Raw genomic sequence first — 26,847 nt, 5'->3', positions numbered from 1 at the left:
CAGCGCAAGTTTCCTATAGAGACCTACACTATCGACTCCTCTTTAGTGCTTATGCTTTGACCCATTTGGCAGCGTTAGCAAACTTCTGTTGTGATGTCATTCTAAGAAGCAAATAAGCATGCTTCCTGACATCACTACAGACTGCATGATGCCCAGAGAAGACAACGAAGGCAATGTTACCTAGCAACACCTACGCGCTTCACTCTTAATGACAGCTCAACTTCGGCAATCTTCGTATCATGCTAACGGCAATCGGCAGTATCATCCAACAGCACCCTCTCATCCACCGGGACTATGCGCCTTTAACACAGCCACTTCAGAGCCCATTCACAACATATCAAGTGTGTACATGTAGAGAGCGTTTACATACAAACAGTTTGCACTCAGTGTCTACCAGTACATACACATGGGCGTCACCAGGGGGGGTGCGTTGGGTGCGAACGCACCCCCCTTCAGATCCTTGAAAAAAAAAATACTTCAGTCTGCGAGCGACCTCAACGCCGGACGCTAAATAATTATTCTTTTCATTCTTTTTTTTATTATTTTGCACCAGGGACAAAAACAAAAACAAAAACAAAAAAAAAATCGTGGGCAAAAACAATTTGTACCCCTGGTTCTGGCAGCACTGATTTTATACATATCTACTAGTATTCTATACAGTGTTTACTATTCATCGACCGTACTGTACATCCGTACGGTACGGAGCACGCACACGTTTGCATGTACGTGTGCTACTTACAAGTATGTAAGGTCTATGTACGTTACTTCGGACCAATCCATATTGCCAGCCCAAGTGCGAGCCTTAGCCTCATTAAAAAAAAGAAAAAAAAAATGGAGGGGCAAGCACATCATTTTGCACACCCCCCCCCCTCCATAATTCCATAGACGAGAAGATTTTCTTGTTTTTGAAAGAAAACAAAAATGACTCCATAAAAATATTGGAAGGCAAGCGCACCATTTGCCCCACCCCACATAATCATTATTCCCGCGATGAAAAGATTTTCTTGCTTTTTTGATACAAATCTGTCCAACTATTTCACCCAAAAGCAGTGGCGTAACTACGGAGGGGGGGGGGGGTGCCCCCCCCCCCCCATCCGCTGGTAAAAGAAAAGAAGACTTACCAAAATAGTAATTCAAGGGTTAGTAAACTGCTTTTGAATGAAAGGGCAACGGCGTAGCCAGGATTTCATCTTGGGGGGGGGGGGGCGGTTAGTCTGCGAGGGAGCGAAGCGACCGAGCCCGAGCGAGCGGAGCGAGCGAGGGGGGGGGGGGGGGGAGGGTGTGGGAGGGGGGTGTCCCCCCTCCCACGGTAAGAACTTTTTGCATTTTGATGTTGTAAATGGTGCAATTTGATGCATGTTTTTGCGCGTTTTATCGACGTGAAACAGTCCCGCTTGTTTAAGGTATAGCAGTCTATTTTGATGTAGCTTATTATTGAACAATTTGCCTATAAAATGGTATAAGTTAAATACACTTCTTGTATCAATTCTTTTCACTGAATATCATGAACGCGACTGAACCCGAGCGAGCGGAGCGTGCGAGGGGGGGGGGGGGGGGGGAGGGGAGGGTGTGGGAGTGGGGTGTCCCCCTCCTACGGTAGGACACCCCACTCCCACGGTATTAGAACTTTTTGCATTTTGATGTTGTAAATGGTGCAATTTGATGCATGTTTTTGCGCGTTTTATCGACGTGAAACAGTCCCATTTGTTTAAGGTATAGCAGTATATTTTAGTGTAGATTATTATTGAACAATTTGCCTATAATGGTAAAGTTAAATACACTTCTTGTATCAATTCTTTTCACTGAATATCATGAACGCGACTGAACCCGAGCGAGCGGAGCGAGCGAAGGGGGAGGGGAGGGTGTGGGAGGGGGACACCCCCCTCCCACTGTGAGAACTTTTTTTTTTTGCATTTTGATGTTGCAAATGGTGCAATTTGATGCATGTTTTTTCGTGTTTTAACGAGTTGAAACAGTCCCACTTGTTTAAGGTTGCAGTATATTTTAGTGTAGATTATCATTGAACAATTTGCCTATAAAATGGTATCATTTAAATAATCTTCTTGTATTAATTCCTACACTGAATATCATGAACGCTGTCTATTCAGCAATCAAACAGAAAAAGCATGCACACGAGGGTGTAGATAGTGGTATATTCCCTCCCACACGAAGGTGATTTTGCGTTTTCAGACCTGAAATTCAGCGATCTGGTGCAAAGTTTTGGTGCAATACTTTTTCATCGAAGTGATAAAATCACGGAATTTAGCTCTTATTCCGAATATGCACCATCTGTGTGTATGTATAAAGTCTAGTGAGGTAGAGCTTAGGGGAAGGGGGATTCCCCCTCCCGCTCGCGGAGCTTTTGTGTTTTTAGAATTGAAATAAAGCGATCTGGGTATAGCCACAGTCTACTTCTATGCATGGCGGAAGGGGGGAAGGGAGGGGCGGGCGAGCAGGTAGAAGGCGTGGGCGAGTGTTATCTCCACCCTTCCCTTCCGATGGAGCTTTTGCCTTTTTGAGGGTGAAATTTCGGAATATAAGTGCTAAGTCTTGTGCACTCAGAATTATTCATAATTTTGTGTAAATCTAAAAAGTGTACTAAGCTAGGGAAAGAGGCACAGAGGGGGAGGGTTTGGGAGGGGGTATCCCCCTCCCAAGCACGAGAGATTTTGCATATTTTGAATTGAAATTCAACGATCTGGTGCACACTTTGAGTGAAATATTCAAAAACATATCTTATTTGATGAAAGGTTGCAAAGGAGACCCGCTTCATGTGCATGCATACAGTATACACGCATTTTTTTTTTCCGCCTCCCAAATCCCTAGTCCAAATCTTGGGTGGGGGGGGGGGGGGGGCGACCGCCCCCATCACCCCCCCCCCCCCCCCCCCCCGGCTACGCCAGTGTGAAAGGGTGATCAAGAAATAAGATATTTTTCTATGATTTCTTTTAACCATAATTAAATAGGTATATCATAGTGTGAAACATTGTTCAAAAAGCCCGGAGCCGACAAAAGATTGTGATTCAGCGTGATTCCTGGTTGGCATGCTGCACATAAGCAGGATGTGCGCAGTGTACTGAGGACATCCGAACGGCAAAAAGAGTCGCTACAATGTGCGCGATGTGATGTAGAATGTACACCTTTGTACCTTACGCTTCGTTATCAAAGCTAGATCATTGATTTTGCAGTGTTGCTTTAAATACTATAGTCTATATAAAAATGTCTTGCATTGACAATAAAAAGACTTGACCTGCACTCCTAACTTTTCCATGTATATAATACACACACACAAACAAACACGCACACATCTTTCCCCCGCTTGGTCACTTCGACGCCACCTCGATGGTCATACCTCCCCCAGTCATGAACATAAACCGACACCCTTGACTACCAGTGGCGGATCCAGGGGGAGGGGCGCACTGGGCATCCCCCCCCCACCCTCCCCTCTTAATTTCCAAAGCGAAAATGTATAGTTTCAAACGGCAGTTTTTGGACTGTAAAATGTCAAAATTTTCAAGCTCGCTCGCTCCGCTCGCTCGCATTTAGTCGTAATGCCATTCTCCTGAAATTGCTGCCAGTAATTGCCAGCAGTTGCGCCCGGTGCGCCCCCCTTAATTTCCAAAGCGAAAAAATATAGCTACAAACGGCAGTTTTTTTTACTGTAAAATGTCAAAATTTTCAAGCTCGCTCGCATTTAATCTTTGTGCAATTCTCCTGATGTTACTGCCAGTAATTGTCAGCAGTTGCGCCCCCCTTAATTTCCAAAGCGAAAAAATATAGCTACAAACGGCAATTTTTTACTGTAATAGTCAAAATTTTCAAGCTCGCTCTCTTCGCTCGCTCGCATTGAATCGTTATGCAATTCATTTTACTGCCAGTAATTGCCAGCAGTTGCTCCCGGTGCGCCCCCCCCCCCTTAATTTCCAAAGCGAAAAAATATGGCTAAGAACGGCAGTTTTTGGACTGTAAAATGTAAAATTTTCAAGCTCGCTCTCTCCGCTCGCTCGCATTTAATCGTTATGCAATTTACCTGATGTTGCTGCCAGTAATTGCCAGCAGTTGCGCCCGGAGCGCCCCCTTAATTTCCAAAGCAAAAAAATATGGCTACAAACGGCAGCTTTGGGACTGTAAAATGTCAACATTTTCAAGCTCGCTCGCTCCGCTCGCTCGCATGTAATTGTTATGCCATTCTCCTGATATTGCTGCAAGTAATTTGTCGTTTCACACCGTCATTCCATAATCCATTCATAGGGGGGACAACCCCCTCCCACAACCTCCCCCCCCCCCCCCCCTTGCTCGTTCCGCTTGCTCGGGCTCGGTCGCGTTCATGACATCAGTGTAAGAATTATTACTAGAAGTTTATTTGAATTATGCCATTTATAGGCAAATTGTTAAATAACAATTTACTTCAAAATGAACTGATACCTTAAACAAGTGGGACTGTTTCAAGTCGATAAAACACGCAAAAAATCTGCATCAAATTGCACCATTTAAAACATAAAAATGCAAAAAATGCTCACCGTGGGAGGGGGACACTCCCTCCCACATCCTCCCCCTCGCTCACCTTTCTCGCTCTTACTTGGCCGCGTTCATGATATTCAGTGTAAATATTAAAACAGGAGGTTTATTTGGATTATACTATTTCACAGGCAAATTGTTCAATAATAATCTACATCAAAATATGCTGCTACCTTAAACAAGTGGGGCTGTTTCAAGCAAAACATGCATCAAATTGCACCATTTACAACATCAAAATACAAAAAGTTCTCACCGTGGGAGGAGGGGGGTGGGGACAACAGGCACTTCAAAACCCTCCCCCCCCCCTTGCTCGCTCCCTCGCATACTAACACCCCCCCCCCCCCCCCCCCCCAAGATGAAATCCTAGCTACGCCGGTGCCCTTTCCCCGCTTGGTTTCCCTAAAAAAACAGTACTGATTGAGAGCTTCCTAATGTCTATCCAAAAAATCTCGTTACATTTAGTGTCAAAACGCACCCACCTTGAAAAAAGCTGGTGACGCCCCTGCATACAGTGTATGTATATCCACATGAACAGTGTGAAGCTAGTGTGAATGTGAACACATTATACCGTGTGCATGTAATACGACTGTAGTTTTCCAAGATGATTCTACTTGATTCTTTTGACAAGTTGATCTATGAACACAGCAGCATTTCACAATGTGATTTGGGAGAAATGGATTCATACTGGAAATCAACTTTTATGTGTAACCACTGCAGCCCTGGGTAATGTGTGAATACGCATTCAACCACAGCCATACTGTATGAATAGTGCCATTTATATACACAAACAAACATGCACAGGCAAAGAAAACACAAGTCATGGTGGAAAAAAAAACAAAAACAACAAGTCATTGCAATAATTACAGCATCCAACATAAACCATCACCACCCCCCCCCCCAAAAAAAAAAATTATCATGACAGAAAAGAAAACAAAATCCAATAAAATGACACAATTCAGTACAAAACTGTCACATGTTCACAAAAACTTTGGATTAACTTTGGTTTGCTTTAAAACTCCATAGGCATAGTGCTATCCTCCAAATACTGTACATGTATGTACTCCAAAATGCATTGCAACATAACTTCAAAGAAGAAATAGAAAAAAAAAAAAATCCTTTGACACACACAAACCAAAGCTGTATTATTCAAAATACAGTGTGCAAGCCTGAAACTCTATTGCTGTCTGACACATCAGTCTAGACTACTCAGTATTGTGACCTGTTGCTGTTAAGTACACAGTTGAAAAGAAGTACTGTAGGACAGGGGAATGTGTAGTGATCATGGATCCCATTTCAGATGAATAGAAGTCTCACTTCTCAGGAATCTTTGTAGAAGCTCACAAGCCTGTCAAGCTTTTTCACACTCCTAACAAAACCACAACCCACACACACATAGATATGTATTCCCAACCACCAAGAGTAACATTTTGAGACAATACCTGTATAATATTTTTCTTGTCAAAATAATCCAAAATATTACATCTAGTATGCATCAGATCGCACAGCTTACAAAAATGCTATTAAGCTCAAACGCACCATGTACTTAAAATGAAATACATCAAATCACACAACGGAGGAAAAAGATAGTTTTTCAGCATTTTCTTCCATACGTAGAAGTGTGTGCTGAATTGTTTGCAGATTTCATGGGCATGGAAAGTTTGTTCCCATGGTATCACTATGGCTACAATGATTAGGAAGCAGGGCCCACGCTGCACCTGCTGCATGCCTGCCGGAGCATCACCATTCTGCTTCCACCAACGTCCCGTCTCCATGGCGCCCTGCAAGATACGTCCAGGACAGTAGCAGCTTCTTGCTCCTGACTGTCAGGGCAGCACGCTGCTCCCGAGTATTGAAGTGTAATACACCGTCTGGAAGTTACCACGACACCAACAAGAATTGATGGATGGACATGGATCCAGAAGGTGATCATTGACTATCACTTTATGAGCCCTTGGTGATAAGACAACCCATGCCCATTCATGAAAGAATCTAAGGGGCTGGATGCACTCATCGCGAGCTCATGGCCACCTAAAGTTCCATCTGAGGATAAAACAAAATAAAACACAATGTCTCATCAGAGCTGAAATTCTTGCATGACATTTCACTGTCATGAATGCACTTCCACTCACTAATCACTTCTTTTTTTTTTCTTACATTAAAAATGCCTACCACTTGATCACCCATTTCATATTTAAAATCAGAAACTGTATTTAAAGCAAAACATGAGACAAAGGGATTATATGAGTAAAAAAAAGAATGGACAGCTTGGGGATGTAGCAAACAATAAAAACAATTAACCTGCTCATGGATTTGTGGGTATTAGAGGGGATGGCTAGCAGTGGCGGATCCAGAGGGGGGCGCAACCGGCGCACGCCCCCCTTTATTTTTCTTTAAAAAACAAAAGAAAAGAACTAGAAATGTCGCTAAGGCGACTGGTATGCCTCCGCCATAATGCATGATTCTCCTAATAGGTCTATAGTACATCCTAATGTAGACAATGTGTGATTACATGTTCACAAAATTGGCGAAATAGTAAAATGAGTTTGTCACAAATGTGTTGAATGTTCACCTTCCTTGACCTAGGTTTAATTGGAGGAATAGGAGAGCATGTATTTGGGGATTTAAGGACTTTAACTTGACTTTGACCAACTCATAAGATTAATGCATTGAGAAATTTTCAAAGTATGGAGAAAAAGTGCGATTTCTGTATTGAAAAGTTCATTGTTACCAGTTTCATCTGGCCTTTGACCCTAAAATTCATAGGATAATCACTGTCAGGCACAACATGCATAAATATGTAGTAAGTTTCAAGATAACTTGCAAGCCACTTCTGAGATATGGAGGAAAAAGTTAGTTCAGCACTTTCCTTTGATCTTTGACCTTTTGACCTTTGAGGCAAACAAAAGAAGGGAAAAAAAAGCTTCCAGAGAATCTCTATTAAGTTATACATGCATACACCAAGTGTAAAAAAAAAAAAAAAAATCCTGCTAGCATTGCATAAACATGAGGGAAATAGTAAAATTTTGAAGTGTTGCCCTTGAGCTTTGACCCCTGACCTTTGACCAATGAACCCTAAATTCTCTGGATAATCACTGCCAGTCAGTACATGTACATATACATATATACTATGTTCCATGAAGATACCTTGAACAATTTCCAAGATACGGAGAAAAAAGTGAAGTTTTAATATTTTTACTTGACCTTTTGACCTTTGACCTCATGACCCCAAACTTTCACCAGAGAATCTTAATTAGGTAATACATGTATACACTAAGTTTCAAGAAAATATCTTCAGGCATTGCATAGATATGGTGGAAATAGTGAAATTTTGCATATTTGAACTTGACCTTTTGACCTTTGACCTTGAGCGTGTGCACCAAAAAGTTGATAGGCACAACTTTACCCCCTAATACACATACATGCCAAGTTTCATGAGGATACCTCAAAAGGTTTTTTAGTTACGCTGTCCACAAAATTCATTACGGACGGAAGGACGGAAGGACGGAAGTCCTCACGGTGATATACTTGTGTGTCTACCCCTTTGTTCTCCCTTTTGTTAAAATAGACACACAAGCAAAAATTTTAGCCACACAAGCCTGACGGAATAAAGGCCATCTATTGTGCACTATTGTTCTCCTAGCCACACAAGCATACTCTCGTGAGCACGGACGGACGGACAGACGGACGGACGGACGGACAACCCAAACACATAATGCGTCTGGCACCACTTCGTGGCGGAGGCATAAAAACAATGAAATGAAACCCGGAAGTGGCACCAGAAATATTAGTTACAAAAATATTTGCTTCAGAACGGTCTCATATTCAAGTAATGTGCAGTTTACTGTACAGGCATGCTACAGCTGTACCCTGGAAACATTAAACTGCATGTTGCTTGACTATGAGACCATTCTGAAGCAAACAATTTTCACACAACAATAGATATAATATAATGTACTCTTCAATGAATCCCACAAGGATTGGAACAATCATCCCCCAGCATTCCCACTGATTCCCACTGATCAGTTACTAGCCATTCCCTTTAACAACATTGGTATCATGCCAAGTGACTTTGGTAGACTTCAGTACATGTAGTAAAGCTCAGTCTGATCTTAATCCTGATACACTTGGGGAAGAGATACTTGTACAGTTGTAACATGCACTATCTCTACATGTATGGGAGACTGCCTCATATCGGAGGTAAAGGGTTCACATTTTTATGAGCATTTCCCTCACTTGATATTCCCATGATGGGTGAATATTTTACAAGAATAATCCAAGATGATAATCCAAGAGAATAATCCAAAATCTTTACACACACACATGTGACATACACACACACACACACACACACACAAAAACCAAAGCAAATTGAATGATATTCTTGTAAAACATCTTTGATTACTAAGATTTTGCACTTACAGCTGCTTTATAAATCCAAGATAGTGAAAAAAAGGCAAATAAAAGCTGGTTTGACTGTGTACGATGCAGGTTGTATCTCGCAGAGGAGATGCATTTACATCGGTAAAATAAATCATGACAATGGAAGTGAGGAGGACCTGGAGAAGATTTGGTCTCCATATAGAATCTCATGCAGCTTACCTTGAACGGTCTGACCAATAGGAGTCGTTGGTTCATGCATAGATGGCGCTGCATCCATGAATGGTTCTCCTCGCTCATGGAATGGCTCCGCTCCTAGGCGCAGTTCCCGCTGCACTGGAGGAGCGTGGATGTCAACGGTGAGACTGCCTGCCGGGGTGGCTGTCTCAGTATTGGGATCACGGCCATCAGTGCTCACTTGGGCCACGCTGACAGCAACAGTGTCATCATGTGGAGCAGCTGCCGTCTCATAGGCGCTGTCTTGGGGCACACTGAGGGGTCCACGAAGGGGTTGGGTTGGATCCTCACCTGGCTCTGACGACAAACTCCTGCTCCCATCACTTTGGCTGGATTCAGGCTGGGACGGCTCGTCGGGTAGAAGAGGTTCCGCTGCATCGGGTGGTGGGGTACCCCGCGCATGCCCCAAATTGTTCATTTCTATGTCTCTCTGCCCCGCCATATCGTTTTCACGTACAACTGGTCCCCGTTTCTGATCACATCTGCATTTTTTAAGCATGTTCCAGAGGAAAATGCTGAAAATAATTAGAGCCGCTAGGAGGGCGAAGTAGACCCACCCAGGGAGCTCACCGGGCCCAGTCTCTGTGGAACCACCCGTGCTTGAAGTGCTTGTCATCAGATCCACATAGGTAGCATTGGAGTCTTGAGGTACATCAGGTTCAGTAGGAGAAGAGCTGGGCTGCAGTGTTGTCTGTGTTGAAAGCTGCACAGCTGCTGAAAAATAAGCAAATCATCAATCAAATGCTTACGAGTAAAATCAAACACCTCACTGGCACTGTGATATATATTCTATGTACAAGCATTCAATCTATTCTCCAAAAAGTACATCTTATCTAAACTATATTCTATGATATCTTTTCCACAAGATCAACTCACATTGAAAGGTGTGGTATAATGATTGTCAAATGACATGAAAGTCTGTTGCTCTTTAGAATCATTGCCTTCTGATTTTCAAAACCAATAGGCAGAGACCTCAACCCAAGCATAAATTCTTAAACTGAATAATCTCCTGCCTGGATCCCCTAGCACACTGCAGACTCTGATCATGTGAATATTATGCTCATAATATTACTATCACAGGCCCTTGGGTTATGAATAACAAACGTGTACAATCACACAAATTAATGCCAGAACAGATTCGCAATAAAGCTTGTTTTGCACTTTATACCAGTGTATTTCATTGTAACATCCAACCAATACAACTAATAAGCCAATTATGGAAATTTCTGGACAAAATCCACATTTAGTTGAGAGCAAATTAAAGGGGATGGCTAGTAACCGATCAGTGGGAATCAGTGGGAATGCTGAGGGATGATTGTTCCAATCCTTGTGGGATTCATTTAAGAGTACATTATGTATCTGCTCTTGCGTGAAAATTATTTGCTTCAGAACGGTCTCATATTCAAGTAATGTGCAGATTAATGCCCCGTCACTGACCAGGGACGCTTACCTGGAAACATTAAACTGCACATTACTTGAATATGAGACCATTCTGAAGCAAATAATTCTCACACAAGAATAGATATATAATGTACTCTTAAATAAATCCCACAAGGATTGGAACAATCATCCCTCAGCATTTCCACTGATTCCCACTGATCAGTTACTAGCCATCCCCTTTAAACGTGATTGAACACCCTTTGGTACCAAAAATATATACACACATGAGTTATTATGGCACAAACAAGTTTATATGTACTTGAAAATCGTGCGAATTGAAGAAAAAAGAATGCTGACTCTTGAGAGAATCAAGTACATGTACCATTTGAGTTGCAACGCTTTAATAGATTCAAGGACCTCAACTCAAGTAACATGAACTCACTGTACAGTTGTATGTGACATACAGTTTGGATTATTGCACAAATATACTATGTATGTGATCAACTGACTTGACATCAATGACACTCACCCCATTTCTCACAGGTTTCCATGCAGCCATCTTCGTTCTCCTCTTCACAGTGTGGGTCACACGGTTCACAAATGCCCAGGAAGGGTGCGCAGAAGTATCCCGTGAGGTTGGCGCACATCCCACGGCAATTGTCCAAGTCCGGCAAAATGCGGCCATAGGAACCTTCTGCAGCCGTCAGAAGGACCACGATCACAGCACACATGGCTTCAGGAAGCGATGATGACATATCAACTAGAAGGTAATTAAACATTTTTCTTCTTTTTTTTTCAGTTCCAAGTGTCAAGAAGACTCACTGAAGATGTTCCCGCTGGGTGTTTACCTGCAAGATCTGACGACAGATGATATAAAAAGAACTGAATAAATATGAAACAATTAAATTTTTTTCATTGGCAGCAGACGATTTCAGCTTTTAACAATGCTACATTGTTTTTCAATAGATTATATTAGATAGTGTACATGTACATGTATGTTCCACACTATCTTGTGACATTTAACTTATGATAATTGACAAGGACTGAACATGCACACTATCCATCAGTCTATAATATGTATCACACCTCTCCTATACCAATGTACACGATGTATGTATTTATAGCACATACACAGTTGTACTGTGAAACCAGAAATTTTCACGGGAATGAAACTTTCGCTGTTAGGCTGTCAACGCTGATTCATAAAAAGTTTCACGTCACAAATACAACTGTACTTCTGGTTTTACAGTACTGCAGTGATACATCATGAATGATGCAACTCATGCAATCATGCTTTTTCCATACCCACAGCTGTTTATAGTTTGTTTGTTTGTTTGTTTGTGTGTTTGTTTTTTGTTTTTTTTTAAATATCAATGTTATACATTTTCCCTCTCTATGCTCCATATTTGCTAGTCTGGCTTCCAGACTATCTGCTCATACTAATATAATTCCCAGAATATTAACGTCCTCTAACGACAAAAGAAGTAACAGGTACAATGTAAAGCTGGACAGTCCTGTAGATTTTGCCTTCGGCAAAAGCAGTGACGAAGCAGAGGGCGTATTTTGTAAAAGGAGTACACTTGTACGGTTGGCAAGTCGCATCCCTTGAAATACACCCTAAGCATTCCGTAGAGACATGTACTGTAGTGTACATGTACCATAAAGAATGTTACACTTTATAGACAATTGCATGACAGCCATTGGACTCAATAGAATTGCTCAGCAAACCCATATTACCCAATTCTGGGCAACTGTAACTCAGTGAGCAGTTGAGTGTTGAAACTATGGACTACCTGCCCAAATCACCACTTGGGAGACCGGAGTATTTTGCTCTGAAGTTACATGTACAAAGCCATATATTGCACAATTTTAATATTTCAAAAGAAATGCACATCTTTATGCCTGAAACTCAGATTTCATTTTGTGAACTGACAGATACGGCTAATATTTCATTGGTCAACAAGTTGTCAAAATATTTGAACTGCACTCAGTGAATCTCAATTCATGTTTTTTTAATGGGTTTTATTTGCCTTTAGAATACAATTTACAACACCCTCGGTAGAAGGAATCATCATCACAATAATAAAATTATCTGTCACCACTTAATGATAGACAGATGCTCTTACAGCTGTAAGTACTTTCAAGCACACTGCCAACAACTTCCTAAACACATGTTATTTCCTATTAAGAGCTCTGCCAGGGCAACAGTCAGCACCATTAAAACTATAAACTACAGGTATACTGTGTAGTAGCTAGTGTTTAATGTACACTTGAAAGGGCACTTTAATATAGTACATTGTACAGATAAAGCCATTGAAGATCTCACATCCATAGACAGTTCTCCATAAACTCATATGTTATTCAATGTCCCTTCTTGTTTTGTATGATCTTACATGTTTGTTAATACATGTAACTACATTATAATTTGACCCCAATATTTGCACGGGGGATTATTCTGCTCCAACTCCACGGAGAATTGAGTCTTCAAAGGAAATCTGCGGTTTCATTACACACACACACGAAAAAAAAAAAAAAAAATGCTTGCATTCTCTGCATCTGCTCTAGAAATTCTGTTTCTCTAATGTAAAACAAAACATGTCCAACCTACACGCAGCACCCTTTCATTCATGAAATTGATTATCAAATGGGATTTTCAATATTACAGTCCACAATGTACTTAAGGTGTCACATATCCTTACAAACCATGTTGTGATTTCGAGAGAATTAAAAAAAAAATCTATATGTAGTGGGCTAACCAATCATCAGTACCCTATTTCTTTGTGTGTGTTTGTGCGTGTGTGTGTGTGTGTGTGTGTGTATTTCAATATGTTTATTCATTGTTTTAAGGATATGTACATGACATTCTTAGTATTATTTTACAAGTGCTAATGACATTTTGTTTTTCAAAAACATAAAAATCATAGGTCTTGCATACTTTTTGGAACACCATCCACGAAAAGAATCCATCCCACACACAGAAAGAATTGTAGAATAGTATACAACTGTACAATGTAAAATCACTTGATTTCCAGCACAAATAATATGCACTTCCTCTTATTTTTATTTTTTTTTTACTAATGTATACTTCAAAATATGGTACTGAGTTGACTTTCTCAAAGAGAGTGAAATCAAACAAACACAATGGAAAAGTTTCATACAAATTTTGACAAAGAGTACAATTGTATCTCTTTGTTCATTCTATTCGAAAGGAGGAAAAAAACCAGCTACTACGCTTATTTCCTCTTGGTACATTGTATGTCATGGGATCTCAACTTCACAGTTTGACTACTTTGAAACAAAACAAAACTAAAATAAATTAAAAAAACCCACCCTCCAAGCAAACAAACCCAAGATCAACTACAAGGTTCTACGAATTCCTAGGCTCCACTCACCAGAAAATCAAATGAACATCCTGTACATACATGTGTACAGGTATGTCGCAATATCAAAGAGTGACGTCAACAGCCAAATTTCCCTACATGTATCATCATGAGACCCCAAGTTCAAAGTTCAATTCCAGCCTTAAAGCGACAAGTACAACAAAAACCCAAACAAAATACATTTTATCTATTGTTATGGGATCCCATACAAAATCCAACCACTGCACAGACACACACACACACACATAAACAAAGAGACATCACAACAAACAGATCAACTACACGTATGAGATTCTATACGAATCCCAAGGTGCTACAAACTAGATTTCATCCTTGTATGCCGTATAATCAAAGTTCATCTAATTTATTTTTTTTTCTTCTCTCACCATAAATATTGCTTCCTGAATTTGCTACTCAAGTACCGGTAACTATTTATGTAGATTAGCATGACAATTACAAAGTACATGTACACGTATGGTTGTAAAACTCTGCCCTACTAGCTGCGTTACTATCACAGTGACTGGATGGGGAAATGGAACATACTGGATATTTCATCTAAAGAGCATGAGAATGCTTTTTAATAGTGAACTGAAGCTCAACAAAAACACATTTGTACGTAGGGAGATTGATACTACAATGTACAGTGTACTTGTAGAACTGATTCGAGAACTTCTGGAATCAGCTATCAGTAAACCATTATTACAAAGTCACATTCTCTGTGCCATACAGTGTACACTGTATTCTCAGCTTGTACTTTATAGTACCGGGTGCATGATGAAGTGATTATACCCTTCCATTTCACAATGTATTTCCCAGGCTCCAATATCATACATGAGTCAAGTAGACGATTACGAATTCTATACACTGTTCAGGCAAACAAACATCTACATTTGTATTTGTCCAGCAAGACACCTGACTTAAAAATGACGACAGAAAACCAGATAGCACCAGGCAAAAGAAAAGAACAGAAAAGAAAAGAAAAAAAAACCAAAACAAAACAAAACAGATGCTCATGATAAAGCATGTAACTTGTGAGCTCACAGTCACTTACCTCACTTTTTTACTTAGCACCTTTTCAGAAATATGGGTGGGTGATAGGCATACATTGTGCATATATGTAGGAATTTGGCATGACTCCAAATGATGCAAGGGAATTACCCTTCCCATTCATAAGACCATTCGAGGCCTTAGTCCACAGATAAGGACTCATGTGCACAGTATTTTTAAACTTTTGTATACTTAGTATGTACATGTACATATTGTCCAGTTCAATAAAGCTCTACTATCTGGGCAGAAAGAACTATTATGACCATGCCTGTGCTCATGCATACAATTGTAATTCATAAATCTTGGCATCCATATCATCACATGGTTACCAGTTGGTAGTAAATGACATTTAACATGGAAACACTACATCATGGTAAAGGATCAGCATGGCTCTAGAAATTTGTGATCACAAAGCTTGGGATTCAAATAGTGCCCAGTGTATTATTCCTCAGATAAGATGCTTTGCCCAGTAATGTTCCCCCTATCATAACCTCAATGTAACATGGCCACCTCGTGCATCAAAGTGATAGTGACAATGCCCTTTGGGAAAGCAGTGTTTTATAAAAGCACAGACTATACCCTGACTGGCTAATACCCCTTTCAGTAACTCATGCATTTTTGGCCAGCTCCTGGCCCAAGCTAAATTGGCCCATGCTAAGCAGTAAAATTGTGATTCACTTACTATTGAGCCATGCCACTTGAACGATGACATATTCATGAACTCGGCCATGCAAGGGATATACATGTACAATCAAACCTGTTTAAAGCGGCCACCCAAGGGAAACGGAAAAAGTGGCCGTTATAGACAGGTGGCCCTTAAGTTGTAGACAGGTAATCCAACTTTGTGCACATTGCTTTAAATACATGATGTACATGTATCATTGTTGTATCCTTACGGTACATGTACATGTATGTGTGTACAGATACGCACATACATGTACCGTGTGTTTCATGCATTTAACTAGCCGGTGGTATAGACCGATTCTGTGAGGCTGTTTGTGTATTATTGGCATGGGCAGCGCCATTACTGCGATGTCCCGGCCGCCCGGACTCAAATTTCTAATGACAGACAATGGTTTACGGTTTCATTTCATTTTGTAGGGCTCAGGTTCTTTCAGCTCTCTAGCGACTCACAAGAAAACGGACAGGGCAGCACACATGTCGCTTTGATGAAGTCTCCTATAGCCAACTCACTTGTGGCCAGTTTAACCCGTTGAGGACGGATTGATTTTGCTACAACACACATTTCCCATAGACACCTGCCCGAGTATACTCGGGACTCGTCCTCAACGGGTTAATGTACTCAGTAGTCAGATTACTTGGCGTAGGTTTACATGCAAATTTGGATTGTAGCATAAATATTTACAGTACGCACCAAATCATCATTTACAAAACATGCAAATGAGGAAACAATGGTAGAAACTAAATATTCATCTACATTGCAGTTTGTAAATGAATGTGCAAGCTTGGGCGAGTTGAGAATGTTTCCAGCATTTTACAGACCAATCGGTGAGGAGTGAAAAGGCGGGAAAATGTCATGTGATATACAACCTGTAGGCAGGGTGCATGGATGTGGATGTGACTGATTCATTGGTGTATACAGGGGTGGTACATGTAATACATGTAATGACAGAAGGGAGGATGTAACACGGCTGTAAAAGGTTCAAAATAAATCCCTATAATTTCATTCATTGTTTCATACATGTAGTCTGTGGCCATGAAGCTCCTTGCTTCTAAATGAAATAGAAAGGAGAAATGTCATACAAGTGTGTAATGTTTTGTAGACTATTTGAGCATGCACATACAGTACAAAGGCCCTACATATATTTTAGTATCTTTCATCGGCATTCAGCAGGGATTGACCTACTTTTCTTTTTTCATTTCAGAATTAGAACACCTGAAGCACAATACCTAGTTTTGGACAATAACTGTGTAACCACATTTCCCGTAATGCTATTTCAAGGGTGATGATGATCTGTATTGACGTTTCCAAACAATAGAAAAGAGACAGAGGAACAATTTTGACAGCAACAATGACTGCCTTACAGCACTGCAGTTACTGTTCCATGCAGCAAAATAAATAAAACACACAGAATAAGCACAATAAATCATGGAAAACAAAGAACACAAAATGCAAGTGCCCACTGTCATGGTAACAAGCTAACAGCATGCCATTTGTATTTTGTTGCCATGATACTACATTGTAAGTCATCATATTTATTGTCAGTAGGCTTTGCATGGAATGGCCTAGGTAGAAAAAAGCTCTTGAATGGCTTGGGACCTTGTCGCTTTTCTTCTTCTATGAAGATATTCAGTATATCCAACGCCTGGTGGAGAATAACTTTGTAACCAAAAACGGGAAGAAGGCTTTTCTTTTCTTTTCTTTTTTACCTCGTGAGAATTGCACGTTCAAGAGGGAACTGATGTATGGATTCATACAACAGAGAAGATGATAAATGGGAAACTTTAAGCATCATATTCAGAGTCTGTTGCCCCAGTAGGGCCTAAACATGCTGCAGTCACTGTTTCATTAGAAATAAATGTATTAGAGATTAAAAGAAAAAAAAAATGAAGAATAAGAAATGTATGATAATGGCATGGTAACAAGCTAACACAGCATGAAATTTGTAAATATTTCATTTGTTGCTACAAATATGTAAGTACTTTGAAAAACATTTTGCACTGAGCCTTCAGGCAAGCCCATATGCCTGTTACGCACAATTGTATGGGACATTTAAGGGGGTTTTATTTCCTGAAAAATATTGTAAAGGGACTTTGATTACCGGTACCGTACCGTATTTTAAATGATGATGGTGATTGGTATAGATTACAAGAAGAATAATCTTAGACTTGTCCATTGCTGTACACACACTGCATGGTATCCTCATGCAGGACATCCGAGCCTACAGCTACTGTAAAACGATATATTCGGGGCATGAAAATTTCGCGAATTGGAGCCAACAGCCTTTCCGCCTTACAGCATGAAATTTTCGTGACATACCACTCGCATCAATTGCATATTGTGTAGGCGAGAACTTTTGCACGCACAAATGTTGCTGCTTGTGAAATTCGTGAAATTAAAAAGCAGCGAACATTCCTCGTTTTACAGTACTATCTAGTTAAGGACAACTATTACTCTTTGTAGCCCTGTTTTTTGTGTCTTCAAATGTTAATCTTTAATTCCTTATTCATCTACTTCATAGTTATAAATTCATCTATTTCAAATGTTTATGTACCTGTGTATCCATCAGACATTTGGACATCCTTTTCCTGCCATTATCTTGGCAGCTCAGTATTTATAGTATTATTTGAAATAATTCCCCTTAATAAACCTTGCTCTCTCACTTCCTAATCCTATCATGCCAACTGCCACTCAAGAAGGTAATCGCTACTTTCAATTCTTGGCCAGCATTCAGAAAGAAGATCTATCAAAATAGATTGACACTGTCAAAATGAATCACAAACATACAGTACCTGACCTATACCAAGAAATATTCTATCACAGACGAGCTCTTGGCAACCCTCACTTTCAGAATATTTCAACCCGATTTCCTGTTTGAAGGATTTGTTTACATAAGTACACTGTAACAACCTTTTCATATTATTACGAAAGAGAAAACACACAACAACATAAAAATAAAATGAATAGATTAATTAATAATAATAAACAAATATGAATAACATAATATGATACAATTTATGGTAGATATCCCTGTTTGTGAAGGGGCAGTTTCATTCATCGCTAAAAGAGCTGAAGAGTGTAGTGTCTAATCCCATGTTAGGTACAAAATCAGGAGTTACTCACAAGTGTTATGGGATCGAGTGAGGGTACTTGAGATCTCACACCTGATTGGGCCTTTCCACCAATGAATGAAACGGCCCATGTCGCAAACAGGCACCCTAACGTCTTATGTGTGTATCAGGCTTGTTTGGAACTACAGGTCTCAAATCAAGAGAACCTTGCCAAAACACACAATAATAAAATACCATTTATATGCACACACATACAGACACACACTGTACACACTATTACTGGTTTCCACATTGTATAGCTTTGGAGAGATAATTTAAAAAAAAAATCCATAAATTGGCAATCATGATATACAGTGTAGTACGTATAGTACATGAATTATTTTCAAGAAGAACAAAATCTAGACTTCTGTTGCGATCAAACAGACTCATGGACATTCTTACTGCAGTTTAACAGAATACTGGTTTATAATCAGGTAGGAAACAATATGGCACTGTATACATGTACAATATACTAATAAATACATATTACAATGTATGTATTAAACTTGATACAAATACATTTCTTGATAATGACTGCCTCAGTTGTAGAGTCACACAAAGGTACCGGATTTGCTGCATGGTTCCCCCCCCCCCCCCCCCCCCCCCCGTCAAATACCAAATTGAACAAAAAAAAAACTACCTTACTTAAAGTTAAATGTAGCCCAACCTGATGCCGAGCGAAGCATGGCAACACTTGTATGCAGTGACAGGGCTGTGTATATATGTACGATGTAGACTCTAGTTACCTTACAATTACACGTGCAATACTCAATTTATTTTCACATGTACAGTATCTCGGATCACACACTAAATTTTACGTCAGAGTTTAGCATATTTAAAATGACGTACACTGCAAGTATTGCAGCATTCAGAAGTCCCAATAATTTTCTTGGATGCTGAACACTTCGTACATTGAAACGAAGTAGACACTTAATACTATAGTCATCTACTGGAATTGTTCTACATTGTATTTAAACACCAACACTCAACATAACACCAGGAACAGAGCACAATCCCCTGCGGGAATTCAAGCTGGGTGAACGGAACACTAGTTTTGAGAAGGGGTTCTAGAACAAACTTCTAGGACAATTACCCCCTGGCCGGACGATTGCCCCAGACCCTTTTACCCTCAGTCCCGTAACCCTAGCCCTTCCCCTGTGGCCTGACCCTTACCCAAATAAATCCTAATTAATCCTGAACCTTAATCCTAACCTTCACCTCTAACCCTATATGCTTACCACGGCAGGACCTTAAAACATTACTATTCCAAAGCTCATCAATAACACTGAGTAAAAACTGTTTTTAACGGGGGGGGGGGGGGGGGGGGGGGGGTAATTGCCCTGATATGGCTCCGGTCTTATTTTGTGACAGTGATAGATTTGCCGAGTTTACATTGTAGGTCTACAGCCGTCTAGATTTAATAATAGATGTGAGGTCACTGAGGTCAGTGAGGATTAGGATATGATTAGGTAACGGCCTATGGGAGAAGTGTAAAAACCAATACGGCTGTGATACACGTATTACGCTTCGCGTTGCGTTGATTCTATTCAAAGATTGGGAGAAGAACTTCATAAGGAATTAAATATATTGGTAATATGCTCACCTGCCTGTTAGAATAATGTTATCAACTGCTATCGTAATTTCCTTGTCACGCGTTCTGCATACCACGTAGCTGCAGGTCTGTTGAGATCGACAGCTATACGCTAACAGTGACAGGCGCTAGGTAGGCACGTCTTTGCAAAACACAGGAACACGGCTCAGCGGAATACTGGATAGGAAAATTGTACACAAATGGCCTTCACAATAATTATTCAGTGCATGCATGGCTCGCTACTGCGTGCGACCAGGGAGGTGTTCGGTGTGACCACTCGTTCTGCAACCGCACTGCATGCAACGTGCTAGCATGATATGGGAGTACCACAGTGACGAAACGGGGAATTCCCCTTTATCTGCACAAGACCGTACAGCGGGGTCACATATTATTTTGAAGCCAAGCAGCGATATCAATCAATTCAATTTTCGACATTTTTGGAGCATGATAATTTAAAACTAAGACAATAATTATATAAAAACAGCGAATTTCAACCAGCTTATTGGAGATTCGGTAATTGCATTCAATATATATATATAGGCAGCGGGGAAAGACTAGCTGGTCAAATCGAATGACAAGTGACGTCTAGCCACAGAACTCTTACACACTTCAGTGCGTCTAGCTACCTCACAGTCCGAGCAGCCAATCATTAAGTGGCTCCAGAGTTCACCAAACTTACGTTGGTTGGGTGTGGGTCAAAGAGGTTCTATAGTGGAGGTCATATTTCTCATTTGACTTTTTAACATCATAAATGTGTTTTTGATGATATTTGCCCTACATCATATGGGAAATTACACATTCAAGGGTTATAAAGCTTCTCAAAGGGACATTTTTGAAAATCATGCCCTTTGGGGTTTAAAAAAAATTAATCTTGCAGTGTTGATCAGTTCTTCATAAGATGAATACATAGATGCAGGCAGTAATCCTTGATTATGGGGTGTCATCATCACCCTATTGCCTACAAAGTACTTTAAAAGACTTTGTTTTGTCAAACAGACTAACTTTATGAATTTTGACCTGTTTCAGTGGTAGCCAAAACAAAGAAATACATTAAAATAACACAGTCATTCAAAGTTGTGTGATACTGATGACTGCTAATGTACAAAGATTTAGTACCACAACAACATAATAAGAAAACAAATTGTAGCCAAGCAGAGTGGGGGGGGGGGGGTAGAGGAGAGGGGTAGAGGGGGTGGGTAGGAGGAGAAGGGGAGGGGAGGGAGGAAGAGATCTGACACAATAGATCAACATAAACCAGCAGAGCTTGTATGGGATGAATACTTCCCATAGATTTTGTGTGCATTTCATGCATCCTCTATAGTGGAGGTCATATTTCTCATTTGACTTTTTAACATCATAAATGTATTTTTGATGATATTTGCCCCTACATCATATGGGAAATTACACATTCAAGGGTTGTAAAGCTTCTCAAAGGGACACTTTTGAAAATCATGCCCTTTGGGGTTTAAAAAAAAAATCTTGCAGTGTTGATCAGTTCTTCATAAGATGAATACATAGATGCAGGCAGTAATCCTTGATTATGGGGGTGTCATCATCACCTTATTGCCTACAAAAGTACTTTAAAAGACTTTGTTTTGTCAATCAGACTAACTTTATGAATTTTGACCTGTTTCAGTGGTAGCCAAAACAAAGAAATACATTAAAATAACACGGTCATTCAAAGTTGTGTGATACTGATGACTGCTAATGTACAAAGATTTAGTACCACAACAACATAATAAGAAATGTAGCCAAGCAGAGTTGGGGGGGGGGGGGGGGGGGTAGAGGAGAGGGGTAGAGGGGGGGGGGTAAGGAGAAGGGGGAGGGAGGAAGAGATCTGACACAATAGATCAACATAAACCATCAGAGCTTGTATGGGATGAATACTTCCCATAGACTTGTGTGCATTGCATGCATCCTCTATAAGGCTCACACCCAAAAATATTTCCCCGTACAGGATGTGTGTTAAAGATCAAATTTAAAAAAATTCTGTAAAATAGCTGGGAGAAATGAGGTGTTTCAGCTTCACTAACCTGGATAAGTGAGATATACCCTTTCATCCATCAAATTTTCAGGGTGGATTCTTCAGCCCAAATTCTGTCCAGGGGTCCGTAAAGCCAGACTACGAGTTCTTGTCACTCAAAAAATCACCTATTTTCCGTACACGTACCTAATGAAATATAGTCCCCTCAAATTCCATCAGAAAAGCTTTCATCTTCCAACCAAAATGCAGTTTGTAGAGGAATTCATACTCAATATCTGCAGCTATTCAGTTTTTTTGCCAAACTACATTATTGATTTTTAATTAATTCTTTTCTTCATTTATTTTGGTATCTTTGGTACGAATTTGTGAAGGGGTCTGGGATATTCCATTGTATTTACGGGTGTGAGCCCTATATTACAGTACTCAGTGACAGTACTGTATGTAAGAACAATAATGATTTGGAGGTGTGGGTCGATGCAGTGGAACCACCTCCCTGGTCGATGTGTGCTCACACAGTGAGTGTTGTTGCTGTTGTTGTTGCTGTTGTTGTTGTTGTTGTTGTTGTTGTTGTTGTTGTTGTTGTTGTTGTTGTTGTTGTTTTGTGCTTGTACAGTGGCTGACTGGGCTGAGGCTGGGGTTCAATGGATTGGCTTGTCGAGTCCATTAGTGTGTGTCACGTCGTCACTGCTGGTTGAAGTCGTTTGATGGCGCTCTTTAGTCTGTGTCCTTGCGCAACAGCTCCCGGCGAATATATTTCTGCATAAATAACTTAATTTTTGTGGTTGGTTAAAACAATTTGATATCAACCTAAAACAGATTTTGGTTTTGAAGCATACACACCGGGCACTTTTATCATTATACATACTATTCCATAAACAACTTATGCTAACATATCAATACAAACTATAATATCCAATATTTACCAGTGCATCTAACAAAACAAATAATATACTTTTGTTGTTGATGATTCAATATTGCTTATACTAAGATTACTTACTCCAAGATAATTTTGCAACTGATTTCTGTATTCTTTGTAACCCGGACATTCTAGGAGGAAATGTTGCACAGTTGAGTGGGTCTTACCGCTAGGATTTAAGAAAGATTTCGTAATGGGTTGGTGAGAGTTCTGTGGTTTCGCTCCTACCACAGGCTCTGAACCACAGTGATGCTTAGCGCCCTCTGTCGACACAAACCCTATACATGGGTGGACACACTGTTGATAAGAGGACTTTCATCACGCCAAAACGTTATCAAAGATATCGCATGCAGCTCAAAAAGATAAGGGAAATAAACTACATGTACATCTATACACCCACACCTACTATTCAGTTTGATAGTCTGTTATTGAATGAAAATCGTTAAATCTGTGAATTGTCAGGTCTTCTAAAGTTATTTTAAGTCAGTCAAGTCTACAAAATCAAATTTTAGAGGACACTAACACTTGTCTAATCTACACTCTATTTGTCATTAAGAAAATAAACTCATACTTCCCTAAACTGCAAATTCAAGAAACGTATCAGAGCATTTACCCCCTGCGCAATTACCCGGAACCCTTTCCCTGACCCAAACCCTTATCCTAATCCTTAACCTAATCCTCACCCTAACCAAAACTCTAACCATATACCTAACCTTAAATTTAATCTTTACTCTAACCTTATCACTACAATGTATTACCAGTATTTAGCCCGGAGGGGAGGGGGGGGGGGGGGTTTCTTTTTCTTTGAATTTGCATGATTTCTTTTGGTGGTGTAAATTGCATGCTTCTTTTTTTTTATTATTATAGGTGGCAGGAAATGAAGAGTTTGTTCGCAAAAACCGATAAGTCCACTTTTGAAGATTTTGATGTAATTACACGGTCTCTGTCTTAAAGTACAAAATAATACATTCTAAACGATATATTGGTCACTAAAAGGTACATTTTTGAAGTTATGGTCAAAAGAAGCAAAATTTTTCTTATTATTTTCTTTATTTTTCTTGACCTTAAATCGCTAATATCTCCATTTGGCAAATATGGACTTATCGGTTTTTGCGAACAAACTCTTCAAATGAAATTGAAAATAGTACTTGGTCGAATGAATGGAAATAGGGCCTAGATAGAAACGAATAGAAATAAAATTTGTTTAAACAAAGTTGCTTTCAGTCAATCATTTTCTTCCTGAATCTATAACAGCTATTCAGCATCTGTCTTTCCAGAAAGTTCTCGGAGATTTAGGTAGCAGTCCAGTTATCTTGTATCTGCATGAGTAATAGCTCTATTATTCTGTGCAGAGGAAGTTAGTTCATCAGTTTATCAATAAATGCAGTGATGGGAATATTAACAGCAATGGTTTGATGAACAAGTTTAGTAATAACGTTACAGATTATTAAATTATTATCAATTATTGTTTTAATTCCAACTTTTAAGGGACTTAAAAAATAAAAAGTGGGGGATAAGAAAACATGTATAATACTCTGTTTTGTATCATCGTAGTAAGAAATGTTCTATTTCAATTTTGCTGGAGAAGTATAGTACACTATACATATCAGACATTTTATCAACTGAAACTTTGAGGAGACTTCGAAACTTGATAAGAGCTGTATTTTTTAAATAATTATATGTCCTGCATAATCATGTTTTGGTATGTGATTTTCATTGCCAACCGTACTTGTCTTTAGGTGCTATACTCTTTCAATTGATGTCAGACAAGTAAATATTAGGCAATAAAATCATATAAGCCTGCACTTGTTAGAAGATGAATAGATAGGCTTGTCAGTCATGTGTATTTATTGTGACAACTGTCGCATTACGTTTATCACTCTACAATGTGTATCAAACCTGCAACGAATATCTTGTTCCTTTGTAATCTTCTAAACATGAAAAAAAAAATCTAAAAGAATATGCGCAGAATGCACCTCCGTAATACAAAATACAAATGTAGCGATTTCGGAAATAGCTGCATAATGATATAATAATAAAGAAAAAAAAATCTTCTTATCTATCCGATAGCCACTCCTCGTCTGGGAGATATTATGTCACGCATCTTACTTTAAAAAAATATTGGAAGTAAATCTAATTTACAAAAATAAATCTTGAGAAAATCTAAAAAAGAAATATATATCATAAATGGCGTTTTATATGTTTAGATCTTCTTCAAAATCATTCAATCTTTGTCTTACTGAAATCTTTTCTTCAAAGCATGATAATATTTTCATCGTATGATGTTGTAATCAGTTTAAGGCATGATGTCCACCATAAGATAACCTTTCGAATGATGCCTCACTTGTTCCAATATATGTGTATAAATAGGCCATATATATATATATATATATATATATATATATATATATATTATATATATGTAAGGAATATTCTTAAAGTTATGATTACATGTATCCTGTTTTCTGATAATTTTCCTTGTTTTTTGGCAAGTTTAATCGTAAATATCTCAAATAGGCAAGAATAGAGATGACTCGTTTTGCGATTAAATTCTGCTTACTAATCTCGCAGATGTAAAAATAGTCTTCGTATAGCCTTAATTGCTCAAGAAGAAACGTAGAAATAAATCAATCCACACGTGAATTGCATTCTTAAAGCCAAAAACTTTTTTTTTTTGTTGCTATGATCAATAAGTGCATGCTGGATCAATAGAATTAACTTGGGCAGGAAACATAACTTATTCAGGGACTGAACGCATGTAAATGGATTTTGAACTTGACCTTGGAGCTCCCTAGCTTTTAAAGCATTGCAAAATTAATACAAATTTTCAGCATTACCATTAAGCGTGTTGGTGGGTAGGTGAGTGCGATGGTTTGTAAGTGAGTGAGTACAAAAATTATGTGCAGGTGTATATAAAGTTTGCCTAATCGTTACATGTCAAAAATACTCCATTAGCCTTCGTTGTCATGACTACCCAATAATGCTTCGTGTTTGAGGTAGTGAACATGGTACATTTATACACCGCATCAGAGACAGCTAATATTTATGACATATTGCAATCATGATCAGCTACAAAGTGCAGGTGTATCACGGTGCAACAATCTGATCCGGTATACAGAATGCGAAACTGGTAACATTATTTTCTACCACCCCTGATTTAAAAACAAACAGACAATACCAACAACAACATCAAAACAAAATTGACGTTCAAAACGTTAGCCTCAGCACCCTTCCCTTCTCATGCGCACTGTGCAGTTTGCAATCATAAAGTGAAAGTTCGAATCTATTTCTTTATGATTTCACCAACATCGCTGTTCTCCTTTGCAATTACTCCAACACGCTCAAGTTCATCCTTAGTCAAAGGTCATAGGTCATCATGACACCACTCAAAACAACAATAACAATCATAATACGAGGCAACGCATGCACATACTCTTTCCTCGTACCTTTATCATAATGATTCACATGGAACCAGCTGATTTACATACTCAGGTGGCCAGCCTGTTCGTTCGAACCTCGTTATACCTGCACTGTAATAATTCTCCTTCCTTATTATCTGTGCCATCTTATCATCATTATTATCTGGGTTAAAAGCCACCTCTTCAAATGAAAATACCAACATTAA

At 39.4% G+C, this 26,847-nt stretch overlaps 1 protein-coding gene across 1 annotated transcript; it reads right to left on the bottom strand.

The window, feature by feature from the left end:
- Positions 1-5,523: 5,523 nt before the first annotated feature.
- On the bottom strand, positions 5,524-20,452 carry LOC139727715 (uncharacterized). Its single transcript, XM_071638693.1, has 4 exons — positions 20,335-20,452; positions 11,042-11,369; positions 9,118-9,843; positions 5,524-6,558 (listed from the first exon to the last, which is right to left on the bottom strand). The coding sequence occupies exons 2-4, from the start codon at positions 11,289-11,291 to the stop codon at positions 6,455-6,457; spliced, it is 1,080 nt and encodes a 359-aa protein (XP_071494794.1). The 5' UTR covers positions 11,292-11,369; positions 20,335-20,452; the 3' UTR covers positions 5,524-6,454.
- Positions 20,453-26,847: the final 6,395 nt, after the last annotated feature.

Source organism: Diadema antillarum, unplaced genomic scaffold (assembly GCF_040938485.1).
Source record: "Diadema antillarum isolate AM-2024a unplaced genomic scaffold, OU_Dant_1.0 seq00000146_RagTag, whole genome shotgun sequence".
In the NCBI taxonomy this organism is placed as follows: Eukaryota; Metazoa; Echinodermata; class Echinoidea; order Diadematoida; family Diadematidae; genus Diadema; species Diadema antillarum.
This window is presented reverse-complemented; position numbering and strand designations above follow the sequence as displayed.